Genomic DNA, 21,638 nt, shown 5'->3' with positions numbered 1-21,638 from the left:
GGATGAGCATCCCTGCATCACTCCCAGACTAGGGCATTGGAGGAACTTGGCGCTCTGCCATTCACACCTCTGGGGCTGGTTTCCTCCCAGTCCATGCTGCAGTGAAGGGATGCCCTTCCCACAGCTGCCTGGTACTACATCCATGAGTGTCCTGGATAAGAAGAGTGCATTCTACTACATGCATGTCTTAAAAGGCAGCCATACATGCTCTAATAGCACAACGGTTACTTCTAGTCAGTCAGTCACAACCTGACTACAAATAGGTTCAGTAATTAGAAAGTTTGGTGTTTTTTTTCGGTTTAGGGAAGGAACTTTGGTAAAGCGTCCAGCCCTTCTGATCTGAAGATTTCTAGAGCACAAGAGCCTTATCTCCTTGGGGCAGTTCTCATACCCCATGCATCACCCATCCTTTTCAGAGCTACAGTGCTGTCATACAGCATTTTACGTCTGTGCTCTCCCTCACTCCAACCCCCAGATTTTATTAAAGTAACTAAGAAAGCAGTATATACACACACCAGTAGCAATGGTCACCTTTGTACAAATTTTTGCCTGTAAAGCTCATGTTCTGTTTCTTCTCTAAGGAAGGTGAAGCCTGTGTCCTGGTTTCAGCTGGGACAGAGTCGATTGTCTTCCCAGTAGCTGGTACAGTGCTGTTTTGACTTCAGTATGAGAAGAATGTTGGTAACACTGATGTTTTCAGTTGTTGCTAAGTAATGTTAAGTCACCAGTCAAGGATTTTTCAGCTTCTCATGCCCAGATAGCAAGAAAGCTGCAGGGGCACAAGAAGTTGGCACAGGACACAGCCAGGGCACCTGACCCAAGGTAGCCAACAGGGTATTCCATACCATGGGACATCACATCTAGTACATAAACTGGTTGGAGTGGGGGCGGGAGATCACTGCTCAGGGATTACTGGGTGTCGATGGGCAAGCGGTGAGCAACTGCACTGTGCATCATTTGTACATTCCAATCCTTTTATTATTACTGTTGTCATTTTCTTAGTGTTATCATTATTAGTTTCTTCTTTTCTGTTCTATTAAACCTTATCTCAACCCATGAGTTTTGCTTCTTTTCCTGATTTTCCTCCCTCATCCCACTGCAGGGCAGGGGGAGCAACTAAGCAGCTGTGTGGTGCTTAGTTGCTGGCTGGGATTGAAGCACGACAGCCTGCTATATCACCCTGACCAAGACCCACATCACACCCCTGCTATTTGAGGAAAAAAAAAAAAATACACAGTTCACTTATTCATTGGCCAGTACTGAAATATGTTTTAACAGATGAATGACATTAGTGATCCTCAGAGACTACCTAAGGCCATGGTCTGTTTTTGGAGGCAACGTTCAATCTAGGCCTGGAAGTCTACAGTAAGGCCAAAGACTTTTCTCTAGACCATGTCATCCTTCTGACTTCATTTATACTTTCTCAGTCTACAATATACAATGAGAAAGGATGATGGTTTAGTTAGAACAAGCACTTACTTCTCAGGACATAATCCTGCTGCCTCTGATCATTAGCTTTGTGCAAGATACTTAGCAATTCTTCACTCGTACTTGCTAAACTATTCAGGTCTTCCCCTACCTGAACATTATGTGAACAGATCTGCTCAGATACATAATTGAACAGTACAAGAGAAACTGCACTACCACCTCTAACAATTAAGTCTAAGAAATCAGAAACAGACAAAAGCCACTACTTGCTAAGAGAAACAGCTTGGTCCCAAGCTTTTTCTTCCATGCCATGTGAGCACAGCCAAGCTGAGCCTCAAAGTCAGCCCTGCTGCAAGAGGGCTAAACCAGATGACCCTCCAAGGTCCCCTTCCAAATAACATTACTCCATGATCTACATTGCAATTGATCCTACTCAGAAGATGCACATCACTTTTGTAAGGTTTTTAAAAGCATTTATAGGCAGAGGCCATGGTTTTTAAATAAAAGTTTAATTCCTTCATCAGGTCTTAAATTTAAACACAAATGCTGCTGAAAATCCTCACACCGCTGCTCCAATGTCCTGGCTCTTGGGTCTTAGGGCATTCGCAGTGCGGCAGCAGGGGCTCCAATACAGGAGGCAGGAATCAAGACTCTCAGTAGAGCTCAGTGCAGGATGCAAAGCAAACAAGCAAGACACACACATTTTCCAGACAAACACCAATTCTTATACAAAAAGAAAAACCCTACACTGTAATAGAAGTGTTAACGTTGCCACAGGACAGGAGTTCTAGGAAGGGAGAGAACTCTTCAGTAAAAGGCACAACTAAAGAAGTACTCCCCTAGATCTTGACCAAGTCTTTCAGTTAGTTCCACTTATACCCCAGCCTCTAGCCTCTCAAAGCCATGCTGGTTAATCTAGCATGTAGTTTCAAGTTCCTTCTTTTCCCTTTTTCCCTTCCTCCAGCTCAAAAACAAATAAAAGAGGAGTGCTTATAAAAACCAGAGCATAAAACAGCTTCATCTATAACCCCACAAGAGTCCAGGAGAGACTTAACAGTTTACCTTACGATTGTCTGGTACAGTTACTAAGTATTCAAGTTTCAGATGATACTTATTACATCTGGGAGCCTCAGTCAGCTCTAGTTTTGGTATTTTTTTTCAGGCACTTTGCTGCCTGTCAGGTTGGTGTTAGATCTACAGTTTTCCCAGTACTATGTATCACCAGCCTCTTCAACCCATTGCTGTAAGAACTCATTAGCAGCATCAGACCCACTCCAAGGGCTTCTTCAGGTTTTGTAGTCCTGCAACCTCCTATGCTCCTTGGTTTAAGATCTTTTGCAAGGAGCAACAATTTCAAGGCAAGGCAGACAGTGACCAGGACAAGCAACCAGAACGTGTCAGTAACTTACAAGACTGCAGGCAATGAGAGGCTAAGACAGCTGGACACAAAGCTGTTGTGCATTAGGTCACCCCAGCGTCTGAGCAGGCACTTGCTAGATGCAACAACCAAGCTACTATGGGATAAAGAGGCTGTTTACTAGTGTACTGGTAAAAAAAAAAAAAAAAAAAGATCAAGGATTTGCACAGCAAGTCAAGGTGCAGCTATAGTACATGACAGCAGTCCTCTAGTCACTAGCAAGGCTAACAGTGAGCTGTGAAATTGAGGAACTGGTCTTAGCCTACACTAGAAACTAAAGCACACAACCACCATGAGTCCTCTACATAAGAGGGAGAGGAATGCTTGTCCAGGATGCACCTTCACCACTAAGTTAACACAGCGAGGCAGTACTGCACAGACTATGCTCTCACCTTCACTTTGCTGTGTAGCATGCTATAGGACATTTGAATTCATCTTAATTACTGATGAAATTAAGTTTGCAAGCTAAACTGATCTCCTTTCATGGGAGGAAGCTGTAGCGGAACCACCTCCCAAATGTCCCCCAGGGCTTCACCTAGGGTCAAGCTTGGCCAAGATACAAGCCTTCCCCATCGATCTTCCCCATATACTGTCAGGCATAGAGTGGTAAGACAGCCAGCAGTCACTCAGGCTCTTGCTGTAGATCCAGATCACCATGTCCTAGGGAGCTCTACTTCCCAAACAATTTAGGGTGCGCATGCCAGATCATCTAACACTGCCCACAGACAAACCCTCTCCCTCCCCCACCCCAAAGTAACTGTGGCAATTAGCCATGTGTCAGTCCCGCTCTCCACAGATCTGCAGAATAGAGTCAATACTACTGATGAGCCCCAATGCACAGGGTTGCTGGTGGAGTTGGAGTGTTACGGAGATGAGCTTCTCCCCCCAGCCTCCCAGCGTTGGGATCAGAGCCAGTAAGCCTGACTTAAGCAGGAGGAGCTGTGGAGAACTGCACTGGAACAAGCAGAGTCTTCTACTGAACTTTACAACAAGCTGAACAACTTTTGGTTTTAAAAAAAGCCATACAAGCAGCAGCTGGCATCTGTTGTTATAAAGGGACATGGCTGAATAGGTAGGAGACAGATTCCCCATTATGAGTCCTCCTGATGGCCTCCGCAAGGATCATTGAGATGTCAATCACCTGGAGGGGAAGAAAGATGCATCAGTGTCACTGAGAAAAGACATCAAGCCTGGAAGAACGGCTGGTAAGTTAGGAAGAACTTAAGGAGTAAACTCATCACCCAAATCTATAACATGCCAGACAAATGACTTCTACACAGGATTGGGATTTACTTACATATAATTCTGAAGATATTCTACATATAGCACTACAAGAATTATTTCACTGTTGATCTTTGTCAGGATGACAGTCTACTGTCACCTTTCTTTGCTGAGACTCCCTAAGCTCAGTCTGTTTACCCTAGGACTATCTTATTCACTTTGTGTAGGTTGCAGAGAAGTTAGGGGAGTCTAAATCAAGATCAGATCGCTTCCCTTGAGTCACGAGGCTTTACCATCACTGCCAGCAGCCTAAGAAAGATGAAGCGACTGTGCTGCAGCTCAGCTCCCATCACTGTGCTGGCTCCACCTGGCGGGGTAATCCAGTTAAAAGGAGGGAAAAATCAAGTCTCAGTAAAACTCTAGCTCTGAACCCCAGCAGCTAAAGTATTTCAATATATGTAGTCTCAGTAAGAAGCACCATGTTCATGGTGCAATAAGGAAACTAAGCGGAATCCATATTTTACATTTTCTTTCTTCCAGATAGTTTGCCTCCTAAGGAAGGAAAGAAAAAAAAAAAACTTAAGAGCTGCAGAGCAGACAGAGCATGAGACTTATGACAAATCCTTTAGTTATGTATTTCTCAGCACTGAACATCAGATGTTAGTTTAAAAGAGTGAGGTGTTAAGTGAGAGTCTGAAAAAATACTCCACTGCAATCTTTGGCTACAGCTATTTACATACTGATTAACCAGTTTAACATTTTGCCTACATTAACTATAGTGTGGAGCTTGGAAAGATGTTGAAGCATCAGACATCTTTTAGATGTGCTCAGCTGCAGGAATATCATCTAGAAGTTAGTGTTGAAAACAATGCAACCCAACAGCAGTTTGGAACCGGCTTATAACTTACTTCCAAAAGCAGCTTAAGCTTCAATGCAGCTTCAACCAGCTGATCTTCCTTTTCACCAGAATCCCAGTATGGGGGCATCTGCTACATTTACAACACAGTACTAGCTGAGTCTTAGCAGTGCCATTGACTTTCCAGAACTTCTCTAAATGCCTGTGTCCTCTATATCTGCGCTGTGAAGCTAGTATTTAGGATGTCCTTGGCTGTGTATGCACTACAGTAGTACCTGAAGCTTCTGATGGACCTATTATGCCTGAACGCTCAGGTAAAGCTGCAACTTCCAGCTGTCCATTAACACAGGAAATCCTCAAGTTCTGCCTAGCTCAGGTTGTACAGCCAATTTTTTTTCCAGGAAAGTCAGCCTCAGCTTGAGAAACAAAATGCCACAGTACTCTTCCTAAATGGAAAACCCAAGACATGGAGTGAACATCAAGAGACCAACTTTTAGCTTTCACATGGATGGCAAAGTGTTTTTGTTTATCTTTGGCAAGTATCTGAACATTGTACTGTGGAGCTGTGTCAACCGCTCTTAGTCAAATCAGCAAGATATGTCCACGGGACAAGACTACACCCCCTCTCCAGCTCACCTGCACTGCTGTTATGACCAGACATGAAGCATCCACCTTCCCTGGACCAGGCCTACTTTGCTTTACAAAAGGAAGGGACACTCTGTTTAAAAGGGCTGGGCATTACATGATAGATAGACAACTGAAGCTGGCATCACCAACTTTAGAAGTTCCTATCTACTACTTCTTCAGTATTATATATCATCAGCATATTACTCCTCCAAAGTATACAGATACAACCACTTGCTTACATCACAGCCCCAGTAGCTCACTGATCAGATCTAGGTAAAACAAGCCCTGAAAAAAATTTACTTAAATGCATGGTTTAAGATGAGCTGGATTAGAAGTGCATTTTATCAATGTAACAGGTCTGTTATCCTACAGCAATAGGAACAAGAGAACTAGTCAACTCTGCCACTGATTCCAGTACCAATGAAACTGCTGTAAACACTAAACAGTATTATGAGTTTTTGCACCAACAGGAGGACAGACAAGTGCTACCACCCCCCAGGAGTGACAGAAGAGAAAGTAGACACTCACCTGGATTTTAGGGCACTGCTTCATCTTGTCCTCCTGGGGTATTGTGTTTGTGACCACAACTGCCTCAAAACAGGCATTGTTGATCCGAGAAATTGCTGGCCCAGAAAAGATCCCATGAGTTAAGATGGCATAAACTTTGGTGGCTCCAGCTGACACAAGCCTACAAGGGGGGTAAAAAGAGAAAGATGAGAAATTCTTAGCAAGTATTAAACTGACATTAGTGCAGGGCACATGGTAAGCATGAAAGGAGACAATACAATATGCTCAGGGGACAGGCTATCTTTGATTCCTCCCTCCAGCCCACTATTGATTTGGGAGAAGAAAACAGTTTAACAATTACCATAAAATACACCACAGGCAAAGTATACATTGAAAAAATATTGTTCTTAGCCCTGAGACATTTGGACTAGATCATACAAATCACCTTCTGGTGATTTTTGCCAACACAAGGTAGCAGATGCTTAATACCAAGTATTGCATATGCTGGCATTTCTAGTGTAGAAGGCTTGAAAGATATCAAAGCTTGAAAAGCTTACTTCTAATAGAAATGAAGATGTATGACCTTAAGATGACAGACCGACAGCACTTAGTTCTGCCTAGCATAGGCAGTGACTGTAGTGGAAGACATACTTTCAACACAAGCATTTTTCAAATAAAAAAAGACACTATGGTCTTCTGTGAGAACTTTAGGCTTTTTACTTATTTTGTATGACATGAGATAATCAAGAAACTATATGTTACTTTGTGAAACTTGATATGCAAATAATCTGATTAACTCATTACATAGCATTCACTAACAATAGGTTTCTGATTTAGGAAAGAATCCGTCAGCCCTACTCACTTGTCTGCAGCATGACAGATGGTACCACATGTGTCTGCCATATCATCTACCAGAATGGCGACTCTGTCTTTCACATCACCCACCAGCACCATGCGATCCACTTCATTGGCCTTCTTGCGCTCCTTGTGAATGAGGGCAAAGTCTACATTCAATCGATCTGCAATGGAGGTCACTCTGAAGAGAGAACAGTTTCCAAACAACACTTAACTCCACACACCAGCTTCAATTAAATCTCTTTTAAAACTATTAAGAACAGACTGCCACTGCAGTAAGAGAAGCTGTCACCACATCTTTTACTGCTCCCAAGCAATTAATAGAAGACACTCTGCCACCTTAGTTTCCCTTCAAGCAGTTGAACTGCAATCTCTGATCCAATCTCTCCCAATGAAAGCAACTAGGTTAAGATAAAACAGTCTTTCATCCTGACCACTGTAAATTAATTTGCACTTAAACCTCAAAACAAACCTTAACCAGCAAGTTTGGCAAACCTGAAGTGATCAGAATGCTTAGGAAGTTGTCATCTTTAATGCTACACTGGAAAGGCTTACGTTTTGCTACAAGAGGGGTTTACTTACACTCATATAAGCATTCAACTGTCATGCATCCAAGTGCTGGCACAAGGACAGTGGCAGGAGTACACATCCAAGAACTGCAAGTCCACCACCTCACATTTACTTTAACTAAAGTGACCACAGAACAACCTTAATAGAGGGACCTAAACTTTATATATTGATACTGATGAATAGTAAAGAATTTAAAAGTATTAAGAGTGAGCAGGAAGAAAATACACATGCCCCTAAGAAATTCTACACCTGAGATGAGTAGACTCCTAGCCTCAGTAGATCAGCCTCATCAGCCTGGGAGTCCTACACAAGATTGTTGAACTAAACTGTTTTACTGAAGTATTTAGTTCTGCAGTACCGCCATAAAATATTGCGCCAGCTAAGATCGACACATTTCAGTTTAAGTGGCTTTTGAAGAGTTTTTTCAGGAGTCAGATTATAGCTGGCTGACTTGGCATTTCATATACTGCATTATGCAACAAGCTACAAAGTAGCTGAATATACAAAAGGTCTTGTCCAATACACGGGCCATAACAAAGCTACAGAAGACATACAATGACCTACAGCAGTAGTATCTCTTGGCTGTTTGCAATAGATAGCTCAAAACACTCTAAAGTATGTGAATCAGGTCAGCATGCACCAATGTTTTGGTGTTACAGTCCTGGATTAAAGAATACATCTGCATCCCTTTGATGTTCACATGTAGCCCTTATACAGAAGCATCAAGAACAGCCTAGTTTCTCCTAATAAGCACCTGAGAACATTCTGAACTGCCCACAAACTGGCATGTTTATCTGCAGAAAGATGGGAGATTGTCAAACTATCAAAAGTAGAAATGTGCTGTAACATATGTTGCTGCTTTTTGGAAAGAAACCATCTATCTTCCTTGCTCTCCGGGAAGAGGAAGAGTAGCAGCAGGCTTAAGTCCCAGCTAGATATTCAAATCAAGAGTAACAAAGTAAGAAAACATCTCAAGAGACTAAGCCGAATACTGCAAAGAAAACAGCCTGGATGAAAATGTATCATTAAGCAGCAGCAGTGACCTTGTCTCGATTCCCTCCTTCAACCTGCATAAATTACCCTTCCACAAAAAACTGTTTTAGTCCAAAGGATGTAGTAATTACACAATTCCTACCTATGCAGCTGTGATTCTAGAAGCTATTTAATTCTCCGTGTAGCCTAATAAACCTTCCAAACATTCCCTAGGAAGAACATCTGACTGCTTCACTAGCTGCCACAGACTGTCTTAAAGAAGGTAGGGTGGCAGAGGGAACATGTGTCTTAAGAATAAGGTCACAAGCACTCTCAAGAATTCAAATAGATACAGAAGCACCTCAAGCTAGCTGTTTGACAGCTTACCTCTTGGCTCCACCTGCATCTGGTGAAACAATGGTGCAGTTCTTCCACTCCGCAATATTCTCTTTGATCCACTTCAGTACAGCAGGCTCAGCATATAAGTTATCAACAGGGATATCAAAAAAGCCCTGCAAGGAAGACAACAGGAACAGATGTAGCTGAAGGTCACATTCCAAAAACAGTTGGAAGAAGCCTTCTATATCATCAGGCATGCAGCCACCATCTCTCCACAGCTTTCCTTTCTACTCCCCTTAATGCAAGGGCAGTAGCATTTGGGATACACAGAATAGTAATGCAAGAAGTCTTCAGAGCCAGAAATAGTTTAGCAGCATAAATAACACTTCACATTTGACACCTTCACAACATGGAACTAGTTCTATCCCTAAGGGGGTGCAGAAAACCAGCATCAAACACACTCATTTTCAGAGCAGCTAGCTGCCTGTTTACAAAGTCAATCTTTAAAGCTCATTACCTACACTGTTTGCACCTACAGGAAACCTATGAAAAAGGCTTGAGTAACATTTGGATTTAAACTAATACAGCTGGTTCCACAACTTTACTCCTTCAGGTAAACCTCAAAGGTCACTAAAAGCCAGAAGTTAATCCTGGACAGGGAGCAATAGGCAGGAGTGGGGGCAGCTACTCTAAAGGAATGCGTCAAGGAACAGGGGTAACAGATCCTTCATACCATCATTCTTTCTGCACTCAGCAACACAGCAACTACAAGAACCAGGCTGAAACCAGCCAGATGCTGGAAGCTTATATACACAAACCCAGTTATTCAATCCAATCTCACCACTGCTGCTGGCGAGTCAACCCTATGGCACACATCACAACTCCAAGCCTCTTAGGGCTCTGTTCTTTTATTCCATGATCTTTCAGGAAGTCTTCTCAGCTGTGCCCCCACAGATTTTTCCCATCTGAGACAAAGTATTTCTGGGCAAATTATACTGGAAGAAATTACACCAAAGTGTGAATGGCTGCATTTTCAACTGTTAAAAAGACAGCCAGCCCACGTACTTCACCAGGCAGGAGATATTTTAGCCTTCTGGATTCAAAGTGTTTGCAGCAATAGAATAGATATCATCCCCTCTGCCACACCCCTTTCAGTTGCACTGAGGTGGTTTCTTGATCTCATAACACTTGCTCAAGGTGGAAAGAAACAAGACTGATAATTTAACAGCTTGCTCTCCCTCCTCTCCCTGGTATACACTCTTGCCACTTCTCTTACACAGCTCTGGTCAAGATTTCAATTGCTCTGTGAGACTATTCTGTTCACTAAGCCAGCAAAACCCATGAATAATTTTCAGTTCACCAACAGCTTGGGAGAGAACCAAAGCCAACTGATGTGGAAGGATGGCACTGAATGGATACAAGTGGGATTGCCCACCTTGTCAGCAGCAAGCTGTCAGATCACTGTCCTAGTCAACAGAACCCTCACAAGCAGCTGTGCCAGTACATCTGGAGGCAGAGCTAACCTCAAGGAAGCAGTATTATCAGCCACTGTGTCAAACAGAGGACTGCTCACTTCTCCCTGACAACTCGGTAAATATCAGAAAGCTCTCCTCAATATTTAATAACACTCTTGATAAAGCCTTTCTCCATCTCAAATTCCTCAAAGGACCAGTTAAGAATACACAGTGTCACTATGTGGCAATAAAGTTGCACGGATCATTTACTAGCCCAACATTCATTTACACAGGACTCAATATGCTTAGTCTGATCAAGAACATCTATAATGTTACCCATCCCCCATCCTCTTCTGACTGATTCTCCAAGTCCCTTCCAGTCTCATGTTCCCAAGTCCTGATCACTGCAGTGTCTAAAAAGAGCAGACTACTGGGAAGCCTGTAAGGCAGTAAAGAGGCTCAGACTGGAGCAGGTAAGTACTTCCCCGATTTTAGCTCCTACCTGAATCTGAGATGCATGCAGGTCCATGGTGATTATATGATCTGCACCTGCCACAGACAGCATGTTTGCAACCAGCTTGGCAGATATTGGAGCTCGGCTCTGGTACAGGAAAAAACAGTATTTAAGACAAGTTCAATTCCTTCAAGATGTCAGTCTTCCACTTCTAGGCAATGATTCACAAGCAGTTACGAAAAGGAGTACTCATTAACATTGCATCTTTTCATCAACAGGTGATTACAGCTTCATGTCCTTTCAAGAAGAACTAGATCTTTATGAAAAGATGCATTTGCAGTCCAATGCCCTGAGGTTTAAAGAAATTAAAATAAGTTTTATCTCCTCCTCTACATATTCAGCTTCATCTAATCCCTATCCAGCAGTCAGGACTTTCAAGGCATGCATTCATCTTCCCAGCAGAAACATTTACCCCACCCCTTACCTTGTCCTTTTTGTCCTGCCGAGCGTAAGGGAAGCAGGGTATGACAGCTGTGACTCTGCTGGCTGAGGCAATCTTACAAGCATTTATCATGATAAGGAGCTCCATCAGATTGTCATTGATTTCACCACAGCCACTCTGCACAATGTAGACATCCTCCCCGCGTACACTCTCGCCTATTTCCACACTGGGAACAGATGAGGAAAGGAGAGTTGTATCCAAGCAGAAATTAAAACACAGCCATTACGTATGCCTGCAGAGCAACCAAGTGATTGCATTCCCAAGGGTCTGTGGGTGACAGTGTCATATAATCAAGGGTGTTGAGCAGGAACACTGTTGCTTATTTGCTCAGTAACTATTTTACATCGCTCACTGATCAAATTTAATGGTTCAGTCAGTAAGGCTAAAAGCACTCAGCATGTAGTCTCAATCTCAACACAAGCTGAGCATGTAAACACCCCAGAAGAGGCCTTGTTCCCCCTGTATCAGAAAGAAGTACAACCACCTCAGCTAATAGCAGCAGCGTACAAAGGAAGCAAGGATGATAGCCAGACAGCAGAGAAAGCAAAGCCAAACTTCTACCAGAAGCTACACTGCAGCCTATTATTAGATTTAGAGTCATAACAGCTATTCACTGGCTTGAACAGAGAAGCCCTCCAGCACTTTGGAAAGGCTTTTGGGGTTAACTTCCTCCTGGATGTAATGCACACTAATCCCTGCTGATGAAGGGACTGAATACAAGCCAAAGGTCCTGTTTGCCAGCAGCAAACTGCCAGCTTCAGCGCGTGTATCAAGACACCTGCACCAGCGGTAGAGTTGGAAAGCAAGCAGTAGTCTTAGGTTTGAGGCTTCATACGTGACAATCCTGCATAAGGCCTTTCATAGGAACAGATTAACTAAGTACTTCTACCATTTCAGATCAGAGAAGCCTGCCACACATCTGGAAGTAACCAGAAGTCAGTCTACTGAGGACAGAGCTTTTCCACAGTTTGCTGCTTCTTGCGCTAGAGATGCTTACCCACTCTGCAGACTGCTGCCACATCAAACTCTAGAAACAAGCAGACAATCACCCAACTCACTCCTAATGGCTTCATTTATAGAGCACCTTAGGGCAGATTTCTAATTTTAATACTTCATTCTCTGATCTTCCTCCCCTCTTCTTCAAAATGTTCTTGATAACTGTTAGGTATTTATAGTCTTACTGCTCAATATCCATCAGCAAACTGCTGTCATCTTTATTGCATCTTACAGCATACACCAAGATGCTTCTTCTTGTGAAGAATTTCAGCCAGAATGAGAACTTTCTGCTAGATAAGGGTGTAAATGGACAGTAGTTAGCATACAAGTGTCATCTCCAACTGTGCTTATTAACAGCCTAATATTAAGGCGATTCAGGACATTTATTGTACAAAAGTAAACTACTCTGTTAAAACAATATTACTTTATCCGGGAAGCATCTGCTATCAGTTTATTGGGGTAAATAAGATGTATATTAGATCTTAAATTCACATTACCTGCTGACATAAGGACCTGCTGGCTAGCTAACTGGATGGATAAGAACAGTTGATAAAGGGGAATGAGAACAGTGCAGTCGCAATGGCTGTAAATCAAACAGACTCTTTTTACAACTCTCCTCAAACTCTTTGTACTACCTCTGAAGTTTTCAGTTACAATCAATACCCAGAAACATAATATTCTATGTCATGTGTACATCCTGGATTCTCCTGGAAAAAATTACTGTCTCCTGAAGAAAGGAGTGGGTTGGACCAGTCATTCAAGGTTCTTTGTATTATACTGTGTGGTGTATATGTGATTAGTGTACCTCTCTAAACCAAGGTTTAAGGGCTCCAAATAATTTTTATCCTCTCCTTTCCTCTAGCTTCTTCAGGCAGGATGGCAGCAAGACTTATAAAGCATAGAGACAGAAAACTAGACGAATCTTAGGTTTCAGAGCTTGGGGGGCAACACAGACTGCATGACTGCAACTGCATCACGGGGTGCAAGGTGGTGTCAGCCGCTTGTCTTCCCTGAATAATTTTATCAATACCTTTAAGCTTCTCATGCTCTTCAGAATAGTTTAAAGGCACCAGCTACAACCTAAGCGCAAAGCTGTCACGCCTCAAGTCGTCAGTGTTTAGCCTAAGCACGGAAGAGGCTCTTCAGCGCGGCTGGAACCCCGGGAGGTGCGCTCTCACCGCCTCCTAGCTTTTGGGGTAGAGGGGACAAGGTCCGGCTGCTGAATTCTGCCGCTCCGACCCCTGCCGTAGCGGCCGGGTGACACAGACCCTCTCCTCCGCGCGTAGCACCGCCGCGGCCCCCAGTGCAGCCAGACCACCACCCCAGCGGGCGGCAGCCCAGCACCCAGCGGCGCGGCCCGCCGGGCAGGCCGGCGCTTTTCCGCGGAGGCCGCTAGAGGCACGGCCGGGCCGGGGCCCTGCAGCCGCCCGGCACATGGCTCGCCGCCGCCGGGAGCTCTGCGGGTAGCGCCGCGGCCCCGGCCTCTTCCCGCCCCCCCCTCCTCCCCGCCCACGAGAGCCCCCCTCCCCGGGGCTCCGCCGCCGCCCGGGGTGTCACGCGTTACAGCGCCGGCTGCTCCCGCTCGCTCTCTCTCAGCGCTCCGCCAGCCCCGGCCCGGCGCCACGATCACCATGCCGCCCCAGCGCTGCCGCCCAGGACAGGGCTCCGGGCGGGGAGCGGGCTCGAGCGCAGCCAGCGGCGCTGCACGGCGGCCCCTTGGCTGGAGGGCGCCCAAGGGAGACCCGGCCCCGGCCGCGGCCCTGCCCGCGGGCTGCGCAGCTGCTGCGCGCAGAAGGGCGGGATGCGGTGCAGGGCCGCCGCCCCAGCGGGGCCCAGGCAGGAGCGCTCCCCGCTCAGCGGACGTCTCCGAGCGCGGCCCCCGTCGAGCCGCCGCTCCCCCCGGGGCCGGGCCCCGGCCGCAGGGCGCACCCCGCGCCCCGCACCACAAATCCCAGCACCCCCAGCGCGGCGGCTGCGCGGACCCCAGCGCGGCGGCGCCCCGCGGCCCGCCGGGAGCTGTAGTGCAGCCCCGCCCCCGCCTCACCATGTCTCCTGGTTGCTGAACTTCTTGGTGACCACCTTGCCCAGCTCCAGGCCGAGGCGGTCGGCGATCTTCTGGGACAGGTCCTGGTGCGAGCTCCCGCTGAAGATCTTGATGTTGGGCATGGTGGCGGCCTTCTTCTTCTGCTCCTCCTCCTCCTCCTCCCCGCTCCGCCTCGCACCGCAACCGGCTGCCGCACGGGGACCCACCCGCCTCCTGCGCGGACGCGGCACGGTGAGCGCGGGCCACGCCGACGCGCGCCTACTCCGCCATCTTACCCTTCCCGCCAGCCGCGCGGGCCCTGCAGCGGCTCCCCGCCCCCACGGACACGCCTCGGCGCGCTTCCCATTGGCTCCGTGGCGGCCGGGGGCGGGGCCCCGCCCGCCCCCGCACTGGCGCGGACGGGCGCTGGGCGTGGCTCGCAGGTCTCCCTGCGGTCCCGCCCACCGGCTCGACCACGGCCCCTGGCGGGGGGCGGGGACGGGAGGCGTGCGCGGCTGCTCGGCAGCCCCTCCAGGGGGAGGGGCGGAGGGCAGGAAGAGGCCTGCGATTGGCCACCGCTTGACCGCCTGGCCTGCGATTGGTCAGGGCGGCCGCGGCCGGAGCTGGCCGGCGGCCCTGCCCCACGTGGCTCTGGGGGGGGGGTGGGTGGTGGAGGGACGACGGGGACGGAGTTCGTTGGTCGCATGATTGACGGTCGACCCCCACCCCCACCCCGGCGGCCATGATGGCTCCCCTCCCTCAGGGGGGGCCCCGGGGAGCGGCGGAGAAAATGGCCCCGCTCTCGCCACAGGGCGCCGTGCCCGCGTTCCCCGCCGGCCTCCGACCCCGGCGGGTGAGGAGACCCGCGGCGGCGGGGCGGGGGTTACCTCAGCATGCCGGTGTGCCTGCGCCCGCTGCCTCCTGCCTCCGCTGCCGCGGGCTGCCGGGGCCTGCCCTGCGCGAAGCAGGCGTCACCTCGCCGGGCCGCAGTACCGCGGCGTAATGCAGTACCCCAGTGGCATGCTGTGCGGGCGTCACCTTGCCCGGCTGCTCTACCGCAGTGTCACACTGTACCGGCGTCACCTCGCCAGGCACCGTGCCCCCCCCCCCCCGAGACAGGCTGTGCAGGCGCCGCCTCGCCGGGCTGCCGCCCCCTCCCCAGCGCTGCGCGGGGGGTCAGTCACCCCGCTGCGTCTCGGGCAGCGCCGCACGGCCGCCCTCCCCCCACCCCCGCCCCCGGCCGCTGCACCGCGGCGAGCGACTCGGGGTGTTGCGGCGGGGCAGCCACGGGCCGGCCGGGTCCCCTCGCTCGCCCTGCGCTGTGGCTGCCCCCCCCCGCGAGCCGTGAGGCGACGGCCTGCGGAGCCCCAGGCACAGCAGTGCCCGCTAGGCCCCGCCATTTCGCGTTCCTCTGTGGTTTTCACAGGGAACAGGTTCTCGTGAAGAGAAACGGTCGCTTTCCCAGCACAAACGGCAGGGCAGGTGCCTCAGCCGAAGGCCGCGCAGAGCCGAGGACAGCTGGGAAGCGGAGCTCTGCTGCCCGAGCAGCTGCGCCCAGGCCGGCCGCGCTCAGCCCACCGCTTGGGAGCGGTCCCAGCTGTTCGCTCCGCAGGTCGGGTGGGACTGTGTCCCCGTTCGCCAGTGGGAGCAAGTTCTTAATTCTGGAAGGACAGTGCTTACCTTCTTCACCAGAAGATAAACCTTTCGCTCTTTTGTCTTGCGAACTTCTACTCTACAAAAACACTAATAAATGATTTTCTTTGCCCTTTCTTTCAAGTATGATGTCCTCGGTCTCTTTTCCTTTGGCTGAATCGTGAGTTGATCCCACTTCAAAAGTGAAGTGATGGTAGCAGGCTTTATGTGCGAAGAAGCACTGACTTCTCACACATGCAGCCAGTCTGGCTGGTCTCACTGCAAACTCAGAAAAAAATACCATGATAGCCATAATCAACATTTTCTGCACTTGTCCTCAGAATTTGCAGCAATACTTTCTGCTGTTTATTTGTCTATTGGAAATAGCCTTTGGCCATGTTTTGAGAGTACAAAAAATCATAATTGTGGTGGATACTCTGAATTGCAAATACAGAGGTGCTTCTTTCTGTCTTCTGAATCACTATTAAAACCCATGTGGGTACTATTTTAACAGACTAATTTAATTTCTGAGTGTTTTTTTTACATTTATAATCAGGGTTTTGTACCTAATTCTGTAATTAGTCTCCTGTGAACTTTCAGCCTGTACATGATTACATTATGCAGATTAATTTAGCTTTTGCAAAAATAAACATTGTGTTTAAAGGTCTTTAAATAATAAGCCACAAACAGGTTATTCAAAATTTGCATGCAGTTGTGCAATTCCTACTCATTTTACTTGACTGTCTCATAGACAACAAACTTCTGCAATAAATTTGGCATTGATGAGTTACTGCTTTGAGTCCTTAAGAATTCAACCAGAAGAAATAGTCCACAATTCAGAGGCTGGCCTCATTCTCTTTATTTCGTCTTGCAACTATCCTGGCCCAAAATGCTGCTGTCACTATCCCCAAGGGCCAGTAAACTAATGATTACAGAATCATACTTTGAGGAGTTTTTCTATAACCCTTTGGAGGGTGTCATTAAACTGGGAATTAATCTGTATTAAAATATATTAATTCCCATACTTAGCATTGATGGGAACTGGAATATCAATATGTGGTAATTCCGATTTTTTTTGTATAACTATAGCACCTTGTGAAATGCTGTGACATACAGCGAATCCAAGGAATGGGAAAGGAAGAATACAGCCCTTTGCTTCTAATTTGTTGCTAAACATTGCTCATCTTAGTAACACAGAAAACTTCACCGTCAGATGGCTACCTGGTGGCTCAAGTGACGGGTTTTGTGGATACCTCCCAAATTTCTAGCAGCCACATTCTTGCACAAAATCCACATCACTGTAACCACTCCCTACTAATGACTCCTGTATTTTTGTCTGGAAGACACCTAAAAAAATCCAGCAATTTTGTTGGCATTCTTACATGGGCCTTTCACAGATCACAACTGTTTTTTCAAATGATAGTTTGGGAGAATTGGAAGTTTGCAGTTGCTGTTCTGTACATACTTTCCAGTGATAAAGCTTCATAGACTAAAAATAACTTCAAAGCCTCTCCTCCCCGCAAACCAGACTACAGAAGGTTTATTGCTGCTATTGCAGTTTGAAGAATTTGGAAGATGGATAACTTCTTTCCAGTCCCCAAAATACTTGTTTCTGGTTTTGAACCATTTGCTTCAGTCTTAGTTTAAATTCCATTTTTCCCTCCCCTGCTCTTGCATGCAGAATGAGTGTTTTCTGTGCCTCAACATCCCTGTCCCCTCCCTGTTTATTCGTGAAACAGGCACTGGGAAGCTGAGGCTGAAGGGAGTGGAAGGCTTATTAAAACATGCAAATTATGCCTCTCATTGATGAACTCTGTCTGAGTTTTCCCTAAACAGGACTTTTGAAGTAGCATGTCTGTCAGTTTCCTCCTGGGATCACAGAGATGGGATTTGCAGGAGTGAAAAATCTGACAAAAGATGAAATTAGATCCTTAAACCTGTAAACCAGGGACTGGCAACCTTTCATGTGTAAAATCAAAGACTTTTTTTTTTTTTTTTTTGCCTTTCTGAGCTAGAGGCCAAACATGCTCTCAGGAACTCCAATAAGCTGGTGGAAGCTGCTCCCCCAGGAGGGGAGATTTTACGGAACTGCTGGTGGGTGACACCACCTTTTTTTCCCCAAAGGCTAACAGCCAGGGGCTAGGTGCTGTGGCCACTTATAGTCTCTCCAGCTCTGCGTCGTCTTGCTGCCTTGCACTGCTCACAGCAGCATTAAATGGCCACGAGTGCTATCTAAGAAAAGTCCCTGCTACCCTTCAGTGTTTCAGCTACCACAATGTCTTTGTAGGTTAGAAAGCACTTTGATTATGAGGACAAAAGTCCATCGGCCTTAACGATTTATCACTATCGCTAGCAAAGCTCTTGGAACAGGATAATCTCAGAGATTTGCTTGAGAAGAAGCTCTTAATCCACCAAAGTCTTAGTCAAACAAAGCCAAAAAGCTTGCTCCTGAGGTTCTTCAGACATAGCTTGTCTATTAGCAGCTTGCATTGCCATTAACTGAAGAAGGGACAAGGAGAACCAGCTTTGAAGAGGGAGATATTTATCTGGTTATTGGCCTAAATGGGATGAAGGGAGGGACTATGTAGTTGAAAACCATTGACCTGTAAGTCAGGTTGTCTGTCAAAGGATGCTCAGGAAAACGACCACAGCCTAAGTGAAGTTTGGGTGTTAAAGTGGATTGGAGTATCTCAACTCTTATGTGGGCACCCTTTCTCAAAATTAAAGCACCTAATTCCAGTTGGCTCGCTTCATTCTGAAAGCAAAATATAATAAATTGAATTATCTACTTCCAATCTGAAGTATTTTAATTTAATTTTCCTGTGGTGGTTTACAATGTGGACACGTACGAGTTGGTTTTGGTAGCAGAAAGAACAAGCTCATAGCCTGAGCTGCTGTGTTCCTTTATGTTTTGAAAATTGTGAAGTAAATCACTGCCCAACTAAGGAGAACCTGAAAGCCCACAAATGGCAAAACCCCCTTTTTATTGATCTGATTCTATAGAGATGCATTTAATCAGAAATACATTTGTTTCATGCCCTGAGAATACATTTTCCAGGAAGTTTTAAGCAGCATGCATTAATGCCATCAACTTTCACGGTGAAGTCAGTCAAGACGAGTAGCCCTTATCCCTCTGTTAGCATATTCCTGCATACAATTGCCACTTAATTACCACCTGCCACTTAATCAAGGACACATTTTCATATGGAAAGCCTGTGGCTCAGGGTTATTTTTTTTCTGTTGCTTTATGACTGCACTGCCTCACAGCCAGTTTGGTTAGGAATAACACAAGGCTCTGCCTTTTGCCTTGGTGGCTGAAAGAAAAGTAGAAGCTGGAAAAAAAAGTGAATGCCAAAAAGGGGTGGGAGGCAGAAAGAAAAGTAGAGGCAGAGAACAGGTGGGAGGATGAATAGGAAAGCAGAGGCTGAGAAAAAGGCTGAAAAGGGGAGGGAGGCCAAAAGAAAAGTGGATGCCAAATTGGGCTGGGAAGCCTCAAAGTTGTGTGAGAACAAAAGTGGTGTGAGGCCAAAAAGGGATGTAGAGGTTGAGAAAAAGTTAGGACTGAAAAGGGGTGGGAGGCCACAGTGGGACTCTTCAGTGCATGATGTACACCAGCCTCACAAATGTCTCAATGAGGCTGCTTAGCACCTGGAAGCTGCTCGTGATGGCAGAGAGCATGTGGGTAGGACTCTTGTCGACGGCTGCCACGCGGCAGCAGGACGCCTGAAACTCCTTGAACTTGAGGGCGAGCTCTTGCTTGTACTCAGCCAGCTGGGATATGTAGGGTTTGCAGTCCCGGGCATCAGGGCTCACCACACATTGCCTCAGGACAGTCAGGAGCTCATTGGTATCCAGCTGCACTTGCAGAAACCCATTGGGAAAGCTGTAGGCATGGCCTCAAAGGGTGTTGATCTTTGCTAAGCTCCCCTCAAAACTGGAGGTCCTTAAATCTATTTCCTGGATCTGACTGTCATTGGGACGGCTGCAGGCTGTTGCGCGGGAGCTGTAGTGCAGCCCCGCCCCCGCCTCACCATGTCTCCTGGTTGCTGAACTTCTTGGTGACCACCTTGCCCAGCTCCAGGCCGAGGCGGTCGGCGATCTTCTGGGACAGGTCCTGGTGCGAGCTCCCGCTGAAGATCTTGATGTTGGGCATGGTGGCGGCCTTCTTCTTCTCCTCCTCCTCCTCCTCCTCCTCCTCCCCGCTCCGCCTCGCACCGCAACCGGCTGCCGCACGGGGACCCACCCGCCTCCTGCGCGGACGCGGCACGGTGAGCGCGGGCCACGCCGACGCGCGCCTACTCCGCCATCTTACCCTTCCCGCCAGCCGCGCGGGCCCTGCAGCGGCTCCCCGCCCCCACGGACACGCCTCGGCGCGCTTCCCATTGGCTCCGTGGCGGCCGGGGGCGGGGCCCCGCCCGCCCCCGCACTGGCGCGGACGGGCGCTGGGCGTGGCTCGCAGGTCTCCCTGCGGTCCCGCCCACCGGCTCGACCACGGCCCCTGGCGGGGGGCGGGGACGGGAGGCGTGCGCGGCTGCTCGGCAGCCCCTCCAGGGGGAGGGGCGGAGGGCAGGACGAGGCCTGCGATTGGCCGCCGCTTGACCGCCTGGCCTGCGATTGGTCAGGGCGGCCGCGGAAGCCAGAAGAAAAGTGGAGGCCAAAATGGGGCTGGTGGCTGAGAGAAAGGTAGAGGCCGAGAAAAATACGAGGTGTAAGAGGCCGAGAAGGGCTGCATCTCCAGCAGCCCCCCTTGGAACATCTGGGTTCCTCTCCCCTCTCTGTGGCAGCAGAAAACCCAACCTCCGCGTCTGGGAGCAGTTCTGTTGGCTGTTTGCCTTCTGCCTGCTTCTCTGCCTGTAGCATTTGTTTCCCAGGGATTATTTTTAGATAAATCCTCTCTCTGCTACTCAAAGCCACTCGGTTGCAGGAAGAACCATCTGGGTTCAGATTTTTACTGACTCTACAAGAGCCCCCCATTCTTTCCTTTGTAGAGACGATCACTTTATCGCAGGTATGGGTCTGAAGAGTTGTATTTCGGAATGAAGCTCACCTGCAGCACTGCAAACGCTACCAGAGTTACACAGCACGTAGCTGAACCAGAGCACATCCACTGGGAAAAAGCACACCATTTGTCAGGAAAAGGAGAATACTTTGGGAAATAAATGGTATTTTCAAATCTGCAGTAGAAACAATAAAGACTTAGGGATGAAAAGCTCTTTAAAGGATTCTGTCCAGTCCCTTTGTGTTCCTGATCTTTTTATGCAGCATTTTTACTGTGCCTTTCTAAGGAGCCCAGTTAAAAGTATGAGGATGGAGTCCTGTTGCTCTAGCAAGAGTTAGATGCAGGAGTATTTCCAAGGTGCTTTTCAAAAGTGGGATTTAGTGGAGTGCTATAAAGTGTCCTGGACTGTGTGTGTAGACCTGGTGCGTGTCCCTAGCCCTTTAATCTCTTTTTCCAGTCCTTGGCATGTGCAACAAACCTCAGAGAGGCAGCACTGGGATTTCTGCTAGTTTGAACACAGCATGTTTGCTTTTTAATGACTTTATAGTCCAGCTGCAGAAAACACCCTTCCCTGTTCACTGTGTCTGGGGGGCAGGTGACAGCGAGGGGCACCATCTCAGCTGGGTTGGAAGGTTGTCAGCAGCTGCAGTGGGATGAAGCATGGGCAGGCACTTTTCTGCTCATGCCCTGACATTGGAATTACATAGCCTCACACAAAAACCTTTGGAAAAGTTTCCTATCATGTGTATGGACTGTTTTCATATACACTAAATAAGGTTGGGTGAT

General features: G+C 47.8%; 1 protein-coding gene across 3 annotated transcripts; it reads right to left on the bottom strand.

Annotated features, from left to right (window-relative positions):
• Positions 1 to 1,900: 1,900 nt before the first annotated feature.
• On the bottom strand, positions 1,901 to 20,249 carry PRPS1 (phosphoribosyl pyrophosphate synthetase 1). Of its 3 annotated transcripts, none has more exons than XM_049828008.1 (7): positions 14,243 to 14,479; positions 11,185 to 11,368; positions 10,749 to 10,847; positions 8,841 to 8,965; positions 6,919 to 7,092; positions 6,078 to 6,237; positions 1,901 to 4,618 (listed from the first exon to the last, which is right to left on the bottom strand). In XM_049828008.1, the coding sequence occupies exons 1-7, from the start codon at positions 14,362 to 14,364 to the stop codon at positions 4,550 to 4,552; spliced, it is 933 nt and encodes a 310-aa protein (XP_049683965.1). In that variant the 5' UTR covers positions 14,365 to 14,479; the 3' UTR covers positions 1,901 to 4,549. The 3 variants fall into 3 exon arrangements, with proteins under 3 accessions (XP_049683965.1, XP_049683964.1, XP_049683966.1); XM_049828007.1 differs by lacking the exon at positions 14,243 to 14,479 and adding an exon at positions 19,885 to 20,249 and having other exon boundaries at positions 1,905 to 3,986; XM_049828009.1 differs by having other exon boundaries at positions 1,906 to 3,986; positions 14,243 to 14,586.
• Positions 20,250 to 21,638: the final 1,389 nt, after the last annotated feature.

The sequence above is a fragment of the Accipiter gentilis genome, chromosome 24, assembly GCF_929443795.1.
Source record: "Accipiter gentilis chromosome 24, bAccGen1.1, whole genome shotgun sequence".
In the NCBI taxonomy this organism is placed as follows: Eukaryota; Metazoa; Chordata; class Aves; order Accipitriformes; family Accipitridae; genus Astur; species Astur gentilis.
Note: the sequence above shows the minus strand (reverse complement) of the source record. Positions and strands in the feature narration are given on the sequence as shown.